Below are 17,255 nucleotides of genomic sequence, written 5' to 3'. Positions count from 1 at the left end.
TCCCATTCATTTTAGATTTACACTAAAACTGGAGTTAAATTTCTTTTAAATGACACAAGTAAAATTTTCTTACGATGAGAAGAAAATGATTAAAATTTTAACAATGTTGTGATTCACGATCGTCCTACGCTGATAGTAAAAATCATCCTACGTTTATTTTGTTAAAACATTGATTAAATCCCTTTACTTTTTCTGTTTGTTAGTCGTTTTTTTTTTTGCTAGACAATTTTTATTTTTTGCTGCGTAACTCATATTGTGGAGTTCTTTTAATAATAAAGTCTTCTTCCGACTTGAATCTTTTTTTTTTTTTACCAGAACCATTTTTTTCTTCACGTAAACTCTTGATTTAAAAAAATTATACGAGTACATTCTACCGTCAATCAATTAAAGGCTTGTTTTTGTTTCGCGATTTAAAGTAGCAAAGAGACAATCGAGACGTGTCAAACAATATGCTGAAATGTTTGAGTCATACCGTCCCGTACACTGCACAATAGTTTTGTATTTCTAGCATTCTGCTTTTTAAAGGTTGTGGTTCTTTTTTTCGGTATATGGAAAATTTTGTCGCTTAAAAGCAGTGTAGACAAATCATATATGCGTTCAATTCTTCTATTCCATGTGACTTAAGCATTTCAAGTAAAAATCACATTTAGCGTTATACTTAATAAGATACATTATTAGCTCATTAAAAAAGCTAATTGTTTTATAACGAATTTTTTTTTAATTAGAATTCCTTTCCTTCATATTAGACTAGTACTTTATTTGATTTAATTTTTTTTTAAAAGTAATAAAATAAGAAACACAGACATTATGGAAAGGTATATTATATTTGGAAAAATAGGTGAAGGTAGTTTTTCAGAAGTTTTTTTAGGAAAATTTATAGAAACGAGTGAAACATGTCACTATGTTGCCATCAAACGATTGTATCCTTGTTGTTCTACTGAAAAGAGTATTGAGACTCAAGAAATTCGGGAAATCCAAGTTTTAAAGTGTTTAAATCCTCATCCTAATATTATCAATCTCATTGATACATTTTACGATGAAAAAAGTCAACGGCATTGTATTGTTACCGAACTTATGGATTTCAATCTCTATACCTATGTTCAACATATTCATAAAGGTTCAGCCTTACCTGAATTTTTAGTCAAGTTATTATTGTGGCAACTTATACTAGCGTTAGTTCATTTACATCGTCATAATTATTTTCATCGTGATATCAAACCAGAAAATGTTTTAATAAAAAATGATCCTAGTAATTTTGCACCTCAACTGAAATTAGCAGATTTCGGAGGATGTTGTTCTACTATGTCTAAGCAACCTTATACAGACTATATTGCTACACGATGGTACCGGGCACCTGAATGTTTAGTAACTAATGGATATTACTCACAAAAAGTAGATACGTGGAGTGTTGGCTGTGTCATGTTTGAGTTGTTATCTGGAAAACCCTTATTTCCTTGTAGTAACGAGTTTTTTCAAATTCAATGTATTGAATCTTTACTAGGTAAATTAATCCGTTTTTTCTTCTACAAAAAAAAATCATTTAATCAATTTTTTCTTGTGGAATAATTTTTTTTACTATCATGTAGGCCCTTTACCGATCTACACTAACACTGGTAAAGTGCTGGAACCCTGTCTTGCGAATGAACCAACACAAAGTAATACAAACAACTAAAAAGAATAAATGAAAACATCGGTTTGCGATAATTGAAATGTAGTTGCCAAAACGCTACAAAATTTATGTGTTCATTGCTCTTCCGAAGCATCACAACTTTTAACTCATCTTCTAGCAGTAAATCCCTTTGAGCGTATCTCAGCGGAGCAAGCTTTGCACTCTACATTTTTTGATAATCTCAGGTAGTTTCACCTGTAGTTTTTTTACGCATCGTCATTTACCACCCCGACAGACTTTTTTTATTATCTTTTATCATAGATGCCCTATTCCAAAAACGTTTTCCTTCTATCAAATCTTTTCAAACTTTTTAATTAAAGTTAAAGATAAAATCGCAATTTCTTCAAAAAAGGGTATATCTTATTTTTAAAACAACTTTGTGACAATGACTACCTTTAATATTTGTTTTATTACCATTTCAAACAGTTTCTTTTTCTAATGCTTTGAATCCTGAAAATTCTTTTGTTAAGTTAAATAATAAAACAAGTAACGTTTGTTTATCAACTTTTTAATAATATTTTCTATAAATTGATAAAAATTCTTGTTTTATTAGAAAGCTCTACCTTGTCGAATTTAAAAACGTATCAAAGTACAACTTTTAATGAAACGCAAACAACTGCTTTTACAAAAACAGAATCTGACAATATTTTACTTCATTTTACAACACATGATCGTTCAACTCCCGCCTGCAAACTTGAATCTTCTAGTTTTAAATCGAGAAAATCTTTTTTTCAACAAACCGCTCAAGAAGAAAAATTTGATAAAACAACAAATCATTGTAAAGGTGAAAAAATAATCTTTTTTAAAACAATTATACAATAGTTTTAAATAGATACAACACTTTTTTTAAAATACCAAGTGAACAAGCCTACTCGACTAACTCAACGGAATCATTCTGGTTTCAAATTTAATCTCAACTCAAAATACAAAGGTGCAAGCTATCACCCGTGTATATATAGGATAGGTTTACATTCATTACATTGTTTTGTTTCTAGGTAACAACTTAGTGGAATCTGTACAGGAGCTTAAAAAATTTCTTGTCCGTTCAACATGAAATTTTTTTCTCGTTACTATGAAATATTGCTTAAGGTTTACCTTTATTTTGATAATGCGTAGTTACATACAATATTTCTTTTTATTCGTAATATTTTTTTATAATTTTTTTTAATGAATTTTGACTAATTTTCTCTTAAAATTATATTTCACATGTAATAAAAAAAATAAATTTTTCTTTTTTCAAATAAGTTTTTTAATAAGAAAATAGTTTATACACTTTTACGAAAAAAATAATTTAATTGGACGATTAACAAAATGAATGTGAAACAATTATAATTTTTTCTACTTTTTAAAAGAAAGAATAATAAACAACAATAGGATCTAATAGGAGAAAAGCCTTTATAAGTACGTTAATATAAAGTGAATTTTTTCCTTTATTATAAAAGTAGACGTGTTTGTCTCATTCATGCCAAACTTTGGATAAGTCAGAGACTAAAAAAAATGTTTTGAAATTTTAAAGTAAATGGAAAATAACATTAAAGTAAAGAAGGCTGGCAAGTCGAAAACATCAATTTTAGATTGATATCATTAAATAAAAAATTAGGCGTATTCAGGATTAATCAAGAGCAACAGCACAAAAAAAATTCGAAATATTGTAATTTTTTAAATATGCACAGTTGTAAAAACAAAAATGAAGTACCTTCAAGTAGAATTAAAAACATCTTTATATATATGGCATTCTCGTAAGCAGCTTTGAAAAAAAGAATAGTCATGCAAAACGATTCAAGTAAAAAGATGCGAAAATTATAACTGTAGTCTCAGACAACTCATTTTGAGAACATAAATTTGTAAAAAAAGTAGTGAATCTATTACTGAAAAAAAAAAATATGTGTGAGAGCATTAACCTATCAAATACAACAGCGTCTTTTGACACATGGAAAAAACCAACTATTAATGAATCAACATTTCGAGCTGGGCTAGTTGTTAATAATTCTCTAAGCGGGAGTAAAGTTGAATTTATTCCAGCACTTCCCGGAAAACATATTAAATGGTATGCTTGCGGTCCAACGGTGTATGATGTGGCGCATATGGGTCACGCTAGAACATATATTTCCTTTGATGTTATTCGACGTATTCTTCGTGATTATTTTGGATACGATGTTTTTATGTGCATGAATATAACCGATATTGATGATAAAATTATCCAACGAAGCAACGAAAAAGGCGTTGATTTTTCGATGCATGCAAGATACTATGAATCTTTATTTTGGAAAGATATGCAAGAGCTTAATGTTGAATTACCTGATATTATTACTCGCGTCTCCGAATATATACCTGAAGTGATTGAATTCATTGAAGGGATTATACAGAATGGATATGGTTACGTTTCTGAGGGTAGTGTCTATTTTAATACCCAGGTACCTAATATACTATTTTTTTTAATACCACATATTGAACTTTTGTTATGATTGTCGAATAGGTTTTTCGACAATCCGATAATCATGTTTATGGTCGAATGGAACCTTTCTCAGTCAACGATGAGGCGAGGTAAGATAAAAATAGGGTATATAAAAAGCTGGATACGCTTATCAACATATTTTTCTTTATGCATTCAAACGTGAATTTAATAAATATGCTTATTCATTATAAGTTTACATTTTTTTTTTTTTATATAATTATTAGAGTTCTTGAAGGAGAAGGACATTTATCAGTGGTGTCGGAGAAACGCTGCCCTCTTGATTTCGCACTTTGGAAAAAATCGAAAACAGGCGAGCCTTTTTGGATTTCTCCTTGGGGTAATGGTCGCCCAGGTATGTATTTAACAAGACAACCAACAAGGGAAAAGGCGGTTTGGAATACTTTATTAGGATGGCATATTGAGTGTTCGGCGATGGCTAGCAAAGCATTAGGATCCTCTATAGATATTCATTCTGGCGGCATTGATTTAAGATTTCCTCATCATGATAATGAATTAGCCCAATCAGAAGCGTATTTCGATAATTCGCAATGGGTAATTTTTTTTCTTTTAACATTGATTAAGATTTTGAGAAATAATCTTGACCCAGGTCAATTATTTCCTGCATTCAGGACATCTTCATATAAAAGGAAGTAAAATGTCAAAAAGTTTAAAAAATTTTATAACCATTCAAGAATGTTTAAAGCATTTTTCTCCGAGAACTTTACGCTTACTAGTGCTTATTCACAAGTTAGAATAGAGTTGTACGACTCTTTTCAGCTTTATTGTTTTTTATCCCTACGCGACAGATGGGATGCTCCGATGAATTATTCATCCGACGGAGAATCCTTAGACATTGTTACCGAAATTGACAAAATTTTTGCTAATGTTTTCTCTGTCGCTTCCTTTTACTTGCGGTCAACAACCGCGAGTTCCGAATCTGTACAGGAACCATCTAGGAATTCGACAAAGGAAGAACTGAAGGAATTAAAAGGACTTATGGGAAATCAAAAGTGGAATCAAACAGATTTAGATTTCCATCAGCAAATTATAAATACACATCAACTGGTACATTTGATTTTTTATATACTTATTGTACAGTTTGACTACTTTGTTAAGGTTGATGAAGCTTTAAAAGATAATTTTAAAACACCTGCCGTTTTGAATTTTTTACGACAATTAGTCACTCAAATTCATTGTTACATTAATAATGCCAATGAAGGTGTAAAAGGGTCTCTTGTGATTAAAGCATCACGATTTATTTTTCGCGTATTAAAAGTTCGTTACCCTTTCCTGATAAATCAAATATAAAAGAATATCAGATTTTAGGAGTTACAAACGGGAATGAAATGACTTTAGACTATTTAAATCTTAACATTCCAGACTCCGCTAACAATGAAGCCACTTTGGTCGATGTTTTATCAAAGTATAGACAACAGGTGATACTTTAACTGGTCAAAAGACAAAAGCCCTTAGTCTCATACAAAAGAGACACTTTCAAAAAAAAACCCCATGTATTACTTTCGATTTTAGGTTAGAGTCAATTCACAGAATTTTCTAAAATCAATAAAAAATTCACCTGATCCGTCATTTCTTCCACAAGAAATGATATCTTTTGCTCAAAACCTTTTGAAAATTTCAGATGAAATAAGAGATGGACCACTCGTAGATATGGGTTTTAAGTTGGAAGATGGATCCCAGGAATGTTTATGGAAAAGAATTGATATGTAAGTTGATTTTGATACTTTTTGATTATAATTACTTTGGAAGTTTGTAATGCATCTTTCTGATGTGTAACTTTACTTTATTGACTAAGCTGGTACTAATTTTTGCTTTTGGTTCACGTAGAAAGGGTGAGTCTCAGGAGGTCACAAAGGCAACGATGAAAGGCCAATTAAAAAAAGAACAAAAAGAAGCAACACAAAAACAACACGTAAATTTTTATTAGTAATAATTCACATAACCAATCGGTTTTCTTTTTCTTCACAGGAAATCAATCGTTCCCGTAAAGAAAACGAAATCAAAATACCACCAAGAGATTACTTTATAACTCTAAATCCTAATATATATGGTGAAGTAGACAAGGATGGTGTTCCTGTATCATATGCTAATGGTGAGGCTTTAAGTTTAACTTATCGACGCAAATTAGCAAAGGTACATAAAGATGACTGAATAGAATATAAAGATTTTTGCCTTACTATTATTCTTTTTGTAGCTTTTGGAAAAACATACTAAAAAACATCAGGATTGGTTAGCGTCTATCGATCAAGGAAACTCAAGTGTTATTGAATAGGCATTCTGGAAGAAGACAAGTTAATTTTTGCTTCTTTTTTAATAGTTTGTCATTTTTGATTCATATTAATGTCAATGTGTAACATGACATCTTTAATGAAAAATTACTCAAATTTCTTCCCATTCCTGTAAAAGTCCATCAGTTGGGGTTTCCTAATAAAAAAAAATGTATTTTTTAACGCCATATAAACGCTACAAAGATACCTCATCAACTATTTCAGTCAATTGACTTGTTTTCAACTTCTTCAAGTTGTCACTAATTTTTTCACAAAATGTTGAAATGGAAAGGTAAATTGTTTTTTACCTTATGTTAGGTCGGAATTTGGGGAGTGCTTCTAAAAACATTGGGCTTACATGATAAAATAAACAAAACACCAATCTAACACTACAAGAAAGACAGAATCTATGTGGGAAGCAAAAAGAGTGGAAAATACATTTAGAATAAGTGATACTACTTTTAAATAGAAAGATTAGTGAATGATACTAAGCAAAAAACTTTCAATAAAAAAACGACATTTACAAGGAAATTGATAAGTAAAAAAAGATGACACCGTTTTAAATAGTAGAATACCATATTTAGAGTGGAACTTGTTTCAACAAATTCTCTACCTGAAGTATGTCTGCTTTTTGTGTCGCATCTTTTGGATTTTTTCGCTATTTTTTTTTGAACAGTTCGTTGAAAACAACAACTTTCACGATTTTCAATCACTCTAGAAAGTTCATTGAGGGAACCGTGTTTAGCTATAGCTAACTCCAATAACTGTAGAAAAGGAGACATTGGAAACGGTATCAAAAGAAAAGTAATTACATTGTCAAAATTTTGATCGAGATCAAACGATGAAACAGATTTGAAAAAATATGAAAAAAACAATATTCTTATTGTTTTTACTAGGAAACGATTTCGGTACAAATCTTACTTGGAACTCGTAATATAATTTCATAGGAGCACCAAAACCTTGAGGATTACGATTTTGTTTAACAATAAGTGGTATTTTGAATAGTTTATCTTTACAATAAACAGTTCCAGTTCTTAACTCTTCTAATGTTAACGCAAACTTCCTCATCGCTCGACCTTGCGAAATACATCGGTAGTGGTCCGTGTCACGACGTTTTGAAAGACACGTGCGGCAAATGTACAAATGGCAGGGAATTAATACTGTTTCAATATTGGATTGAGAATGGCAGTGTTTACAACAAATTGTAGTGTTGCTGGTTGTTATAGTTGCTTGGGTATTGATTGAAGTAGAAAAGTTTTGAGTTGAATTTTGTTTTTCGGGAGAATTTGTTTTTTCATCTGAATACTCGCGACATAGTGAAAGCAGATCCTCGTCAACAACATCATCCAAGTACTTGTTTTGAAAACTATACTCTAGCTTTTCAGTTTTAAGTTTTTTATTCTGTTGAGGTGTTTTCATGAAAACAAAACTCTGTCAGAAAACTAAAAAAAATTTGATTTATTAGAGGGAATTTTATACTTTCAAATCATCTTAAATTTTTTTTATTTCCGTAGTTCAATTTTTTTCTGTAAACACAGAGGTTTAGTCAACGAAATTCAATTGCTAAAAGATCAATTATGGGTTAATGAAATGACGATATAAAGAGAAATATAACTTGATCTTAAACATGTGAATGTAATGGATTTATTGTTACCGATTTTTTTAAAAGCTAGTTTTTTTATAGATTCAGATTCGTTGTTTTAAATAAAAAAAGTTTTTTTTTATTTATGATACCAATTCATCTAAAACATTAGTCCTTGAAAAGAAATATTTTAATTTAGCACTAAAGTTTTGTGGCGCTATTAAACGTGTGAATTGTGATATCAATTTTCAGACAATGTATAAAAATATTTGTCACGATTCCTATTCAAATATCTTCTTACGATTCAATGTTGTATCTGCACTTTCATCATACTTTAACGTAAAGAAAAAACAAAAATGTGGAGTGCTATCTTTTCACAAAAAGACTAACCCTGAGTTACCAAAGAAAAGTTATAGTATCGATTTGATTCATGTGTTACCGAAAACATTGCATTCTACAACAAGTTGGTTACGCTTACTAAGAACATTACGTAAATGTATGCATTTCAAGTCGGTGAAGTGTTGTAACCGCTTGGTAAACGAAGAAGCAAAGGAGACTTGGGAAATCGATGGGACCGCTTTAAAAGATGTATACAAACAATCAAAAAATTTATTACAAGTTTACTTTACTTCATTGGACTTTGTTAATCCAGAGGATTACACAAAAGAAATTAATCAACTAACTCTTAGTATTTTGGGCACCGCAATCGCGAAATTATTGAAAGACTATAGCGAAAGCATTGTGAAGCCTAAAGTGGTGTTAGACTTGCTACTTTATATTTTAAGCCACGAACCTTTATTTTTACATACTGAAGAGACGATAATAGAGTGTAAAAAAAAAATGAAAAATATGAGTTTGCTGGTCTGGTATATTTTAGAAAATCTTTTTGTGAATGATGCTGGTTCTGGACTGCATTTTTGTTTAGATATGTTAGAATTACAATTACGTTATAATGATATACCCTCAAGCAATACGCCCACCCCGTTACTATTGATTTACAGTTTATTTAAGATCATTAAAAAATTACTTCAAAATTTGTTGCAAGAGCAATGCCATACAAGAGTTTCTTCATCTACCTTTGTGAATTTACAAGAGAAAAATCATTTGAATATTCTTCGTTCATTTCAAAAACAGATACTAATTTTATCTTTGGATTTGTTTTTTATCTTGTTTGATAATGTGTCAGGATTATCTCAAGTAGATAGTTTATGCCGTTTATCAAACTTGATTGATTCAATGAAGTTTGACTTGAATAAAAAAAAACCTTTAAAAAAAATTAAGAGCAAAAACAAACATACTATTAACGTAATCGAAATTTCGACCATTGATACGGTAAGCTCAATTCTTTCTCAATGTCTTTCACATTTATTTGAAGAACCTTTATCGAAGCCATTACTTGATAGTTTGTCAGAAACTGTTGAAGTGTATAAACTATTTCAGTATTTACGAAGCTCTTATAATGAGTGTATTAGCAATCATTCACAGACATGTAAAGACAAGCAGAATAATTTAGAAGATTTAAAAACAAACGTTGTAAACGTTAGATTGTCTTCTAAAACTTGGACTCAGTTTTCTTTGTTCTGTACAAATTTACTCAACACACTCGAAAAAGAAAAAAATGATTTGGAGTTCATGTACTCTGCATTGTCATTCTTCTTAATATGGCGCCCGTATGTTGAAAAGCAGTGCAATCATAAAATTTCATTAACAAATTTGGATCAAATGCTTTTAAAACTATTTTTAAATTTAATAGAGTATAATTCAAGAAATTGCGAATTTTACACTGAACTATTTAATATAATTTTAAAATTTTATAACTCGTAGGTTCTTATCGTGTTTGCTTACAAAAAAAAAATATTCTTCATACAGAAACGTTTTATCCCAAACAATGTATTTAATGATAGAAAAACTTAATAAGACTATTATGGACAAGATGGAATTAGAAGTCCAGGAGCCGGACTTGTTAACTCTCAATCAATTATCTCAAAAATTGCACAATTTAAATCCGTTTGCTAGGTCTTATGCATCATTAACGGAATATTCAAATACATTACTTTCGGGCGTTTTCCACGAACCTCGTGTTTCTAATTTTCTTGATAAAACACATAGTGCTACGCTATATCAGTTACGGCTTTTAGAGGAGTTGACATATGTTTCCGATAATAAATTTCCAATCAAAACATTTGAGAAGGAAGGTGGAGGAGCTTTACTAACAGCAATCCTCCAGTTTAAAATTCAACAAAATATTCTCGAAAAGAACACTTTGCTCGAAACTTCGAATACAAGAAACTGCATTTCGGAGCAAACAGCTTCCTATATTGGTATTCTTCTTGATATTCTTGCTAATGTTTCAGCCAAAATGAATTCTATGGATAAGAGTTTTCAGTGGATGTTTCAATGTTGGAAGCAAAGCCTACATATTCAAGCAACATTGGCACATTCGCTGATTTGTAATCAAATGATTCCAAAACCTTTAGATGTGAATTTATTAAGTAAAACCATCAATACTACCTTAGAGAATAAAGAGACTCTCTCACAAGATAAAAAACGTAATTATATTCCACCATCACATATCTATTACAACAGCAAACGGTACGTAAGCTTAAGACAATTTTTTTTTTTAATAAAAGTATTAGGAATGTTATAGAGTTTTTGTGAACAAAAAATAATTTCATCAGTCTCTTGATATTCTTAGCATAGATTATTTGGTTTCGCATCTTTACAAATTGAATGTTTATAGAGTGAAAAAAGTAGTTATATATAATGATACATCTAACGGGAAGTTTTTTTAAAAAATTACGATATTTTTCTAGGTTACAACTCAATATAGAACAATTATTCGCGTTATCCTTGAACGGTTCCACTCCACGGTATAATAAGGGAATTATTCCTCTGTATATTAAGGATAGAGATGAGCGCGTGGATCCTTTAAATTTCCTACTTGAGAATAAAGGCGATAAAAACGACTTGGCAAACAAATTATATGAACACACAAAAAATGTTCAACTATTTTTTAAAGAAGATCAAGTCGACAGACACACAAAAGAAAAACATACTCCTGTAGATGTCGTCCTCATTCATGGATTGAGGGGTTCCGGTTTTAAAACTTGGCGCTGGCTTCATTATGAGCCATGGTCGTACAATTTAACAAACTCGGCTCAAAAGGAAAATGTTTCCTCTTCGGAAACTGCAAAAATGACTCAAAACATATTCGACAATAATTCTAAAACTCTATTTGAAATACCAGCAAAAGATATAATCAACATTGATTTTGTTCGAGAATCTGATATAGGAAAAACCACATTGAAAAGTGCACCATACACGATTGACGTACATGAGCCCGGAACAGAGGAGACTTGGTATTTTCATTGGCCGCAACTTTTTTTGCGAGAAAGTCTTTCCAAGGGTTCTCGAATCATTTCTGTACATCTTGATATACCTTTATTTAAACATAAAAGTTTTATTCGTAGAAAAAATTCACAACAACTTAATAGCCTAAAGAGTTTTGTACCGCCGAATTTTCAAATGCCTAATCTCATACCTTATAATCTCTTTTTAAAAACAATAAGTACCTCCGCGATTAAAGAAACTCTAGAAAAAGTTTTTTTTTTACGAAGAATTTTTGAAGCAAATTTTCAACAAAGTTCAAAAACTAATATGATGACAAACACTGATAGAAGTTTAGCCCAACTTGCGGAAGTTGTTAAAATGCGGCTTGAAGAAAGTAACATTATTGCAAAGAGTGACACAAATTCTAGCGCTGGTGAAAATCAAAGACACATTGTTTGGATAACGCATAGTATGGGAGGTCTTATTCTAAAGTATTTACTTTTGGGCGATGCGCGATTTGCAAAGAGCACACGCGCAATAGTTTTTCTTGGAGTGCCGCATTTCGGTATGTTTCTCTAGTTAAATTTGGATGTAACTGAAGGGCTCTTTATCTTAGGGTCCCCTATATCGGAAGAATTTCAGTATCTCTCTCGTTTCGCACCACTTTATTGCCAGGAACTTCACCCAACTTGGTTTAAATATTCTTTTTGTACACTGAATGAAAGATTTACACAACTTTGTTTAAAACATAATATAGTAATTTTATCAATGGCAGAAACAGTTGAAACTCCTCTACCATATGTATCTAAGATTTTATCAAGTTATAAACGGCATATAGTCCCTCCACCTTTCGCCAATCTTGAATATGGGGTCTTTTTTATGCTACCAGACATAGACCATCAACGTATTTGTTATGTATCTCGCCCTGATGACAGGATATCTTTGATGAAACAGCTTATTAAATTGTCTACAAAAAAAAGTGTCACATAATTTCAAATTAAAAAAAATCTTATAAAAACTCTATTAGTTCCGATGGCTTCTACTGCCTCTTGGTGACATTTCTTTTTCAATCATGTAAAGTGTGTATTTTTGAAAATGATCATACTTTTAAAACAGTTTTTTTTTGTCTAGTGACTAACATTGAGTTTGCGGTCATACAATTTTTGTCAAGTTCCTACTTGACTTGAACATACATGTATTGCTTCGTGCCTTGCATAGATTTCACTTTAGTTATTTAATCTACCAGTAAATTTTCTGTGTATTTGAAATAAAAACTTGGTCATTATTTAAAAAGAAATTTATAAAGTTGAAGGGGAAACTCAACAATTCTTTGTGATAGTTGGGGTTATTCAAAGTACAAAAGGCGATTCGCGTTATTTTTTTACAAGAAAACAATTGAAAACAAATATGCAATAAATATTTTAGTGAACCAGTATCTTTCTTTTTAAAGTAGAGCTTATTTGTTAATGTGTTTGATGTTTAAGGTGATAGTTTTACCAGAAAAATAGTTGATCAAATTAAAACAATCTACTGTTTATAACACCAACATGTATCACAAACACTTAGGCCCCTGGTTAAAAAGATTGTGACGCTTTAACCTCCAAAACAGACGATACAAGAAAAAAATTTAATTCGCTTGACTAGTAGTTAAAAAAAAAATTAAAATAAAAGAATGTTTGTCATTATTGTGCAGGAAATTTGCTGATGAATCATTTTAAAAACCTAAATGTGTGAAATCAACATATTGCGAGGTGACGGTGTAATTTGGGGATAAACTTTTGGAAGGTTGACGTGCAGTGGCTAAAACCCATTACCCTTCCTAATGTACCGACAAAATCAAAATACCACAACTGTTCGATAGCAATTTTTACACTTGAATATTTTTAAATCAAAAAAAAAAAAAATTGCGTCAATTGAAATTCGTTATACAAGTACAAGGAATGTCTCAAAAGCTTTAAGTTCCCCATAATAAATAAAATTATTCTTATAGCATATTGGAAACTTCAAAAACAAAAAATTGTTGCTTTTATCTGACTTGTTAAGCTATAAAAAATAGAATTTTTAGTATCGCATTAAACGACTAAAGTGTCAAATTTGAAATAACAGAAAAATTGATAACTTTAAAGAAAAATGGTGACTATTTAATCATGAAATTTTTTTTAAACTTTTGTACATTTCAAAGAAAACAAAAAATTTAGTCTATTGTAAAATAATTGAACGCAATTTGTGCCAATGTCAATATTTATTAAAAGAAAAAATTGAAATGGACTCCATTGATTGTCTTATACGGAAAGAAGCTGACACATTTCTTCCCGCGTATATGCCACAAGATCGACGTAATTCACACCAGTAGACAGCTCTTGATATGCACTAATGATCGAGTTCAAGACTCTCTTTCTATGAAGACATTTAATATAAGAAAGTCTTATAAAAGTTAACGTACTTTATGGTTTTTTGTATTTCAAGAGAAGCAATTTTATCAAGGTTATCAAGTTTGATGGTTCCATTTAAAATAATCGTATCATGAAATGACTTTAGGAAAGCGGAAACGGAAAGAGGATGTAGTGAAGAATTGGCGGCTGTATTATGTTGTTGTTATAAAAACAAGAAGATAACAAGAAAGCGTACACAATGGCTTTTGCTTTTGGTCAGCAGGCGATAATGATCTCCATTCACGCAATTGTGTTAAACGAGGCAAAAATCCTAGTTTTGTCAAGGCATTTAAACACTCATTTTTCACAATGATATCAATATTGTCATCAATAACTTGATGATAAATTATAAAGTAATTTTCAAGAAATGGATGTATAGACAATTTTTCCTAAGTACAAATAATTTTGAAATTCACGATCAACAGCACCATCATCATTACCTGAATAATTTTAAAACAGTTGAGCAAATAAATGGCCTTGTTTAAACTAGTGTATGAAATATGTGAAGAGCGGCTTACAAAAACAACAGAATACGTTTTAAAAAAATTAAGTAACAAAATAATAAATTTAAAGTACTTAATAATATTTAATAAAGGTACAACCGCTATTTGAGCTACATTTCGAATGATTCCAGTATCACCTTGAATCGAATGTAGAAACGAGGGGGATAAGCTTCCTAGATGTGTGAGAGAAGTAAAAAATTCATTAAGGTTGGATACCTAACTTATAGAGGTCGAATGATTTTTAATGCGCGTAAACAAGCTACTTACATATTCATGTAAACAAGTAGGTATACAACACTGACGAGAAGGTGCTTGTGTCTTGACTTGTGCTTCTGTCAAGATGATCTACCATTGTAGAATATACCAATTGAACTTGAGGATAACAACATAATGAAATACCTGCTTCATCCAAGCATTCGACGTTTTCTCAAAAGTAAAATTACATAGATCTAAACAACCACTGTGCGTCATAATTAAAATGCCGATAATCACTTTATCTTCTTACTGAGTGAATTTTGAACATACAGTATTTTGAACTTTTGCATCAACGTTAGTGAAACTCAATAACCCATTTAGTTTTTCGGTAATACTCTTTGGTTGCATTACACGAAATAAATACATACAAAAGCAGCAAATCAAATAAAACGTTTTGCTGATATCGAGAGCGGATAATTTAAGATCATTTATTTTTTTGTCAATTTCTTTTTCAAGATAAGTAGGACACTCTGACAGCAGAGGATTTTTTGGTTGTTTCAAACAAGTAGAACAGGTTACCTTGTATAACGGTGTCTAGAAACTCACTAGAATTGGTCATTTTGTTATATCTTTTTTTCATGGTAGAGTGTTCAATTAAATGGGTAAAATTGTCTTTATAAAGAACATTCTTGTCATCAAAACAAGATAAGTTACATATATCTTGATCAAGTTGGCTTTCTGTTACAAAGATAAAATATTCATTAATGTTGATGGGAAAACATATATTTGTCAGGTTTGAAATTGCTAAAAAATCCGTTTTGCCATTAAACCATTGTCGTACCGTTTTTTTGGGAAAAATTACAATTTTTCCAATGTTCTATCAAATGGTTAGAAAAATTTGGTGTAGTAAAATTCCACTTGTCTCTATGTAAATGAGAAACCAAATTTTGTGAAGCCTCTGTCACATTATTTTGCACGATATGATTGAAATCTTGTAAAAATAGAAAGGAGGCTAAATACATTTCTTCAACAACAGCCTCATACGCATTCCGCAACATGGTTAATATTGGTCTGACAAAATCATGTCATGTATGCTTAGATACAAAACAACAATGTACCCCAGAGATATGGCTGAACTAAATGAATCTGTGAAAAAAGAAAATTTTTTGTTTAAAAAATTTTGATCATCATTATGAAGAGCGCTTGAATAAAGTAAACGATTTTTAAAGTGTTCGGTTCGATTCTAATAAGAAATAAGTTTAACGGCAAACGGAATTCGATACATACCGCTTGCAATGTTTCTATCAATTTTTGGAAAAGACAAGGTTTTGCACGAATTATTTTAATAGCTTTTGAAAGACACTGGAATTTTATTGTATGTTTTGTAGAAAGACTATCAGAAGATGTACAAAAAAAATCGGTAAGACTTTTTATGCTGTTTATCTCTTTCAGCGTTAAATTTAAAATTTTCTCTTCCCCTAGGAGCAACAATTCTTTAGTTGTTTTTATAACATCTTCCATCACAGGGGGAGAAGATGACGCAGGTTTGTTACCAGTGTCAGTATTGACTCTATCCATACTACATGTGCAAAGGTCCTTATCAAGTGTTTTCAATAATTTATCAACATGTACAACATTATCATATACGCGTTGGACTTGAGCGTATGTTGAGAACACACAAGAATCAAGATCATCTAGATTATTTATGGTAGAAGTGAAAAAAATTTCAAAATTTTGTGAAACGCTTAGAGTGCGGAGAATACCATTTACAATTTTTTGCTTCCACTCAGCTAACCATTTGGCTTGTTTTAATTTTTTCAGTTGATTTAAAACTTTTTCGTTTTTCACACATATAACCTCAACATCTGCTAACATTTTGGAAACCCGATTTCGTATACTTTCAGAAATCTCCTGAGTTTGGACTAGATGAGTTTCAACTTGATCTATTTTCTCTACTTTGTCTTTGTAAAAGGTTAAAAACACTTCAGATTCCGAGTTCATTTCTTGTTGATTGATGCTATTCAACATGAAATCATCTTGAATGAATTCTTTATAAATTAAGTTTTGATACGATGAATGGCTTTCAAGTGCTTTCACAACATCATCCGCCAAATTATTTCGATTTATTAAAGAGATTATTAATTCATTACAAGACATTGATTCGTTCTTATTTTGAATTATCATGAATGCTTTTTCTGAATCTACCTTTTTTTCAATAAAGTAGAAAAATTACTGCTTGTTATTATTTTTTTATATGATCGAGTTTGAGATATTTTTTTTCCTACCATATCATTAAATTTTAAACGATCAAGCTGGATAAACAGATTGTTTTTATTATGTTGCATATACTCAACTAATGTAGAAACGCGTTGCGGAGAATGGCATCAAAATACGTGTAGTGTAAGTAAAATACTCATGTGATAAGAAAAATTTCAAAACCTTCCTAGAAATGTTACGCTTTTATTTATTATGTTAGAACCATTCGTTCATGTGTTGTGTGAGGAACAAGAATAAAACATGATGGTTCCTGTATGATAATAACTATACAAAAAAAGTACAATTTTAGCATAACATTTTCGAAACTCGCAACAAAAATGCATACAAAGTTACTAACTTATTAAAGTTATTGACAATAATCACTGTTTTAATGTGATATTTTTTTTTCATGTTTCAATTATGTGAAAATAAAAGTTATTTTGGAACGAATTTTTCCAGTGTAACAATTTAATGGGGTTTGTGTTGTGTTAGCCACCGTAATTACATAATTAAATTTTGTGTTATCGTTTTTTCAGGTGATTGTATAT

At 30.6% G+C, this 17,255-nt stretch overlaps 5 protein-coding genes and 1 long non-coding RNA gene across 14 annotated transcripts; 3 read left to right on the top strand and 3 right to left on the bottom strand.

The window, feature by feature from the left end:
* The first annotated feature begins 38 nt into the window (after positions 1 to 38).
* LOC128883017 (MAPK/MAK/MRK overlapping kinase-like) lies at positions 39 to 2,867 on the top strand. 2 transcript variants are annotated; one of them, XM_054134966.1, is made up of 8 exons: positions 39 to 1,501; positions 1,587 to 1,655; positions 1,716 to 1,854; positions 1,931 to 2,022; positions 2,096 to 2,155; positions 2,223 to 2,453; positions 2,502 to 2,600; positions 2,665 to 2,867. In XM_054134966.1, exons 1-8 carry the CDS (start codon positions 808 to 810, stop codon positions 2,721 to 2,723), a joined length of 1,443 nt encoding a protein of 480 aa, XP_053990941.1. In that variant the 5' UTR covers positions 39 to 807; the 3' UTR covers positions 2,724 to 2,867. The 2 variants fall into 2 exon arrangements, with proteins under 2 accessions (XP_053990941.1, XP_053990942.1); XM_054134967.1 differs by lacking the exons at positions 2,502 to 2,600; positions 2,665 to 2,867 and having other exon boundaries at positions 2,223 to 2,250; positions 2,304 to 2,444.
* Positions 2,868 to 3,413: 546 nt separating this feature from the next.
* On the top strand, positions 3,414 to 6,550 carry LOC128882881 (cysteine--tRNA ligase, cytoplasmic-like). Its single transcript, XM_054134693.1, has 12 exons — positions 3,414 to 4,083; positions 4,146 to 4,213; positions 4,349 to 4,476; positions 4,534 to 4,676; positions 4,732 to 4,871; positions 4,931 to 5,189; positions 5,241 to 5,399; positions 5,444 to 5,560; positions 5,655 to 5,848; positions 5,970 to 6,054; positions 6,111 to 6,275; positions 6,337 to 6,550. Exons 1-12 carry the CDS (start codon positions 3,553 to 3,555, stop codon positions 6,412 to 6,414), a joined length of 2,067 nt encoding a protein of 688 aa, XP_053990668.1. The 5' UTR covers positions 3,414 to 3,552; the 3' UTR covers positions 6,415 to 6,550.
* On the bottom strand, positions 6,154 to 7,882 carry LOC128882882 (uncharacterized). Of its 4 annotated transcripts, XR_008458597.1 has the most exons (7): positions 7,322 to 7,882; positions 7,023 to 7,173; positions 6,718 to 6,748; positions 6,618 to 6,669; positions 6,522 to 6,566; positions 6,320 to 6,419; positions 6,154 to 6,252 (listed from the first exon to the last, which is right to left on the bottom strand). XR_008458597.1 is itself a non-coding variant. In XM_054134694.1 (5 exons), exons 1-5 carry the CDS (start codon positions 7,826 to 7,828, stop codon positions 6,522 to 6,524), a joined length of 786 nt encoding a protein of 261 aa, XP_053990669.1. In that variant the 5' UTR covers positions 7,829 to 7,882; the 3' UTR covers positions 6,448 to 6,521. The 4 variants fall into 4 exon arrangements, 2 of the variants coding, with proteins under 2 accessions (XP_053990669.1, XP_053990671.1); XR_008458598.1 differs by lacking the exons at positions 6,154 to 6,252; positions 6,320 to 6,419 and having other exon boundaries at positions 6,448 to 6,566; positions 6,718 to 6,798; positions 7,331 to 7,882; XM_054134694.1 differs by lacking the exons at positions 6,154 to 6,252; positions 6,320 to 6,419 and having other exon boundaries at positions 6,448 to 6,566.
* A 2,802-nt stretch (positions 7,883 to 10,684) lies between these two features.
* Positions 10,685 to 12,257, bottom strand: LOC128882886 (uncharacterized). Of its 5 annotated transcripts, none has more exons than XR_008458603.1 (6): positions 12,118 to 12,257; positions 11,821 to 12,035; positions 11,326 to 11,751; positions 11,236 to 11,274; positions 11,048 to 11,178; positions 10,685 to 10,928 (listed from the first exon to the last, which is right to left on the bottom strand). It is a non-coding gene; the product is annotated as an uncharacterized LOC128882886 (long non-coding RNA). The 5 variants fall into 5 exon arrangements; XR_008458600.1 differs by lacking the exon at positions 12,118 to 12,257 and having other exon boundaries at positions 11,326 to 11,486; positions 11,533 to 11,751; positions 11,821 to 11,963; XR_008458602.1 differs by lacking the exon at positions 12,118 to 12,257 and having other exon boundaries at positions 11,326 to 11,430; positions 11,533 to 11,751; positions 11,821 to 11,963.
* Positions 11,517 to 12,311, top strand: LOC128882885 (protein SERAC1-like). Its single transcript, XM_054134702.1, has 2 exons — positions 11,517 to 11,886; positions 11,938 to 12,311. Exons 1-2 carry the CDS (start codon positions 11,517 to 11,519, stop codon positions 12,309 to 12,311), a joined length of 744 nt encoding a protein of 247 aa, XP_053990677.1.
* Positions 12,312 to 12,861: 550 nt separating this feature from the next.
* On the bottom strand, positions 12,862 to 16,680 carry LOC128882920 (uncharacterized). Its single transcript, XM_054134767.1, has 12 exons — positions 15,739 to 16,680; positions 15,570 to 15,694; positions 15,293 to 15,522; positions 15,031 to 15,189; positions 14,762 to 14,981; positions 14,656 to 14,716; positions 14,524 to 14,601; positions 14,330 to 14,472; positions 14,194 to 14,266; positions 13,950 to 14,142; positions 13,765 to 13,900; positions 12,862 to 13,718 (listed from the first exon to the last, which is right to left on the bottom strand). Exons 1-12 carry the CDS (start codon positions 16,633 to 16,635, stop codon positions 13,604 to 13,606), a joined length of 2,430 nt encoding a protein of 809 aa, XP_053990742.1. The 5' UTR covers positions 16,636 to 16,680; the 3' UTR covers positions 12,862 to 13,603.
* Positions 16,681 to 17,255: the final 575 nt, after the last annotated feature.

The sequence above is a fragment of the Hylaeus volcanicus genome, unplaced genomic scaffold (assembly GCF_026283585.1).
Source record: "Hylaeus volcanicus isolate JK05 unplaced genomic scaffold, UHH_iyHylVolc1.0_haploid 12197, whole genome shotgun sequence".
Lineage (NCBI taxonomy): Eukaryota > Metazoa > Arthropoda > Insecta > Hymenoptera > Colletidae > Hylaeus > Hylaeus volcanicus.
This window is presented reverse-complemented; position numbering and strand designations above follow the sequence as displayed.

Excerpts from the sequence above, each read along its gene's own strand:
- LOC128883017 (XM_054134966.1), top strand. The coding sequence starts at position 808 with ATGGAAAGGTATATTATATTTGGAAAAATAGGTGAAGGTAGTTTTTCA. Across the intron at positions 1,656-1,715 it reads TGCGAATGAACCAACACAAA|TTGCCAAAACGCTACAAAAT; the intron begins GTAATACAAACA and ends ATTGAAATGTAG. Across the intron at positions 2,023-2,095 it reads CGCAATTTCTTCAAAAAAGG|TTTCTTTTTCTAATGCTTTG; the intron begins GTATATCTTATT and ends CATTTCAAACAG.
- LOC128882885 (XM_054134702.1), top strand. The coding sequence starts at position 11,517 with ATGCCTAATCTCATACCTTATAATCTCTTTTTAAAAACAATAAGTACC. Across the intron at positions 11,887-11,937 it reads TCTTGGAGTGCCGCATTTCG|GGTCCCCTATATCGGAAGAA; the intron begins GTATGTTTCTCT and ends TCTTTATCTTAG.
- LOC128882920 (XM_054134767.1), bottom strand. The coding sequence starts at position 16,635 with ATGATAATTCAAAATAAGAACGAATCAATGTCTTGTAATGAATTAATA. Across the intron at positions 14,982-15,030 it reads TCTAGACACCGTTATACAAG|AGTGTCCTACTTATCTTGAA; the intron begins GTAACCTGTTCT and ends CTCTGCTGTCAG. Across the intron at positions 13,901-13,949 it reads CCAAAAGCAAAAGCCATTGT|CCGCCAATTCTTCACTACAT; the intron begins GTACGCTTTCTT and ends AACATAATACAG.
- LOC128882882 (XM_054134694.1), bottom strand. The coding sequence starts at position 7,828 with ATGAAAACACCTCAACAGAATAAAAAACTTAAAACTGAAAAGCTAGAG. Across the intron at positions 6,749-7,022 it reads AAAAAGCAGACATACTTCAG|AAGCACTCCCCAAATTCCGA; the intron begins GTAGAGAATTTG and ends CAATGTTTTTAG. Across the intron at positions 6,670-6,717 it reads AAATTCCGACCTAACATAAG|TGACAACTTGAAGAAGTTGA; the intron begins GTAAAAAACAAT and ends TGAAAAAATTAG.
- LOC128882881 (XM_054134693.1), top strand. The coding sequence starts at position 3,553 with ATGTGTGAGAGCATTAACCTATCAAATACAACAGCGTCTTTTGACACA. Across the intron at positions 4,477-4,533 it reads TTGGGGTAATGGTCGCCCAG|GATGGCATATTGAGTGTTCG; the intron begins GTATGTATTTAA and ends ATACTTTATTAG. Across the intron at positions 5,190-5,240 it reads TTATAAATACACATCAACTG|GTTGATGAAGCTTTAAAAGA; the intron begins GTACATTTGATT and ends TACTTTGTTAAG.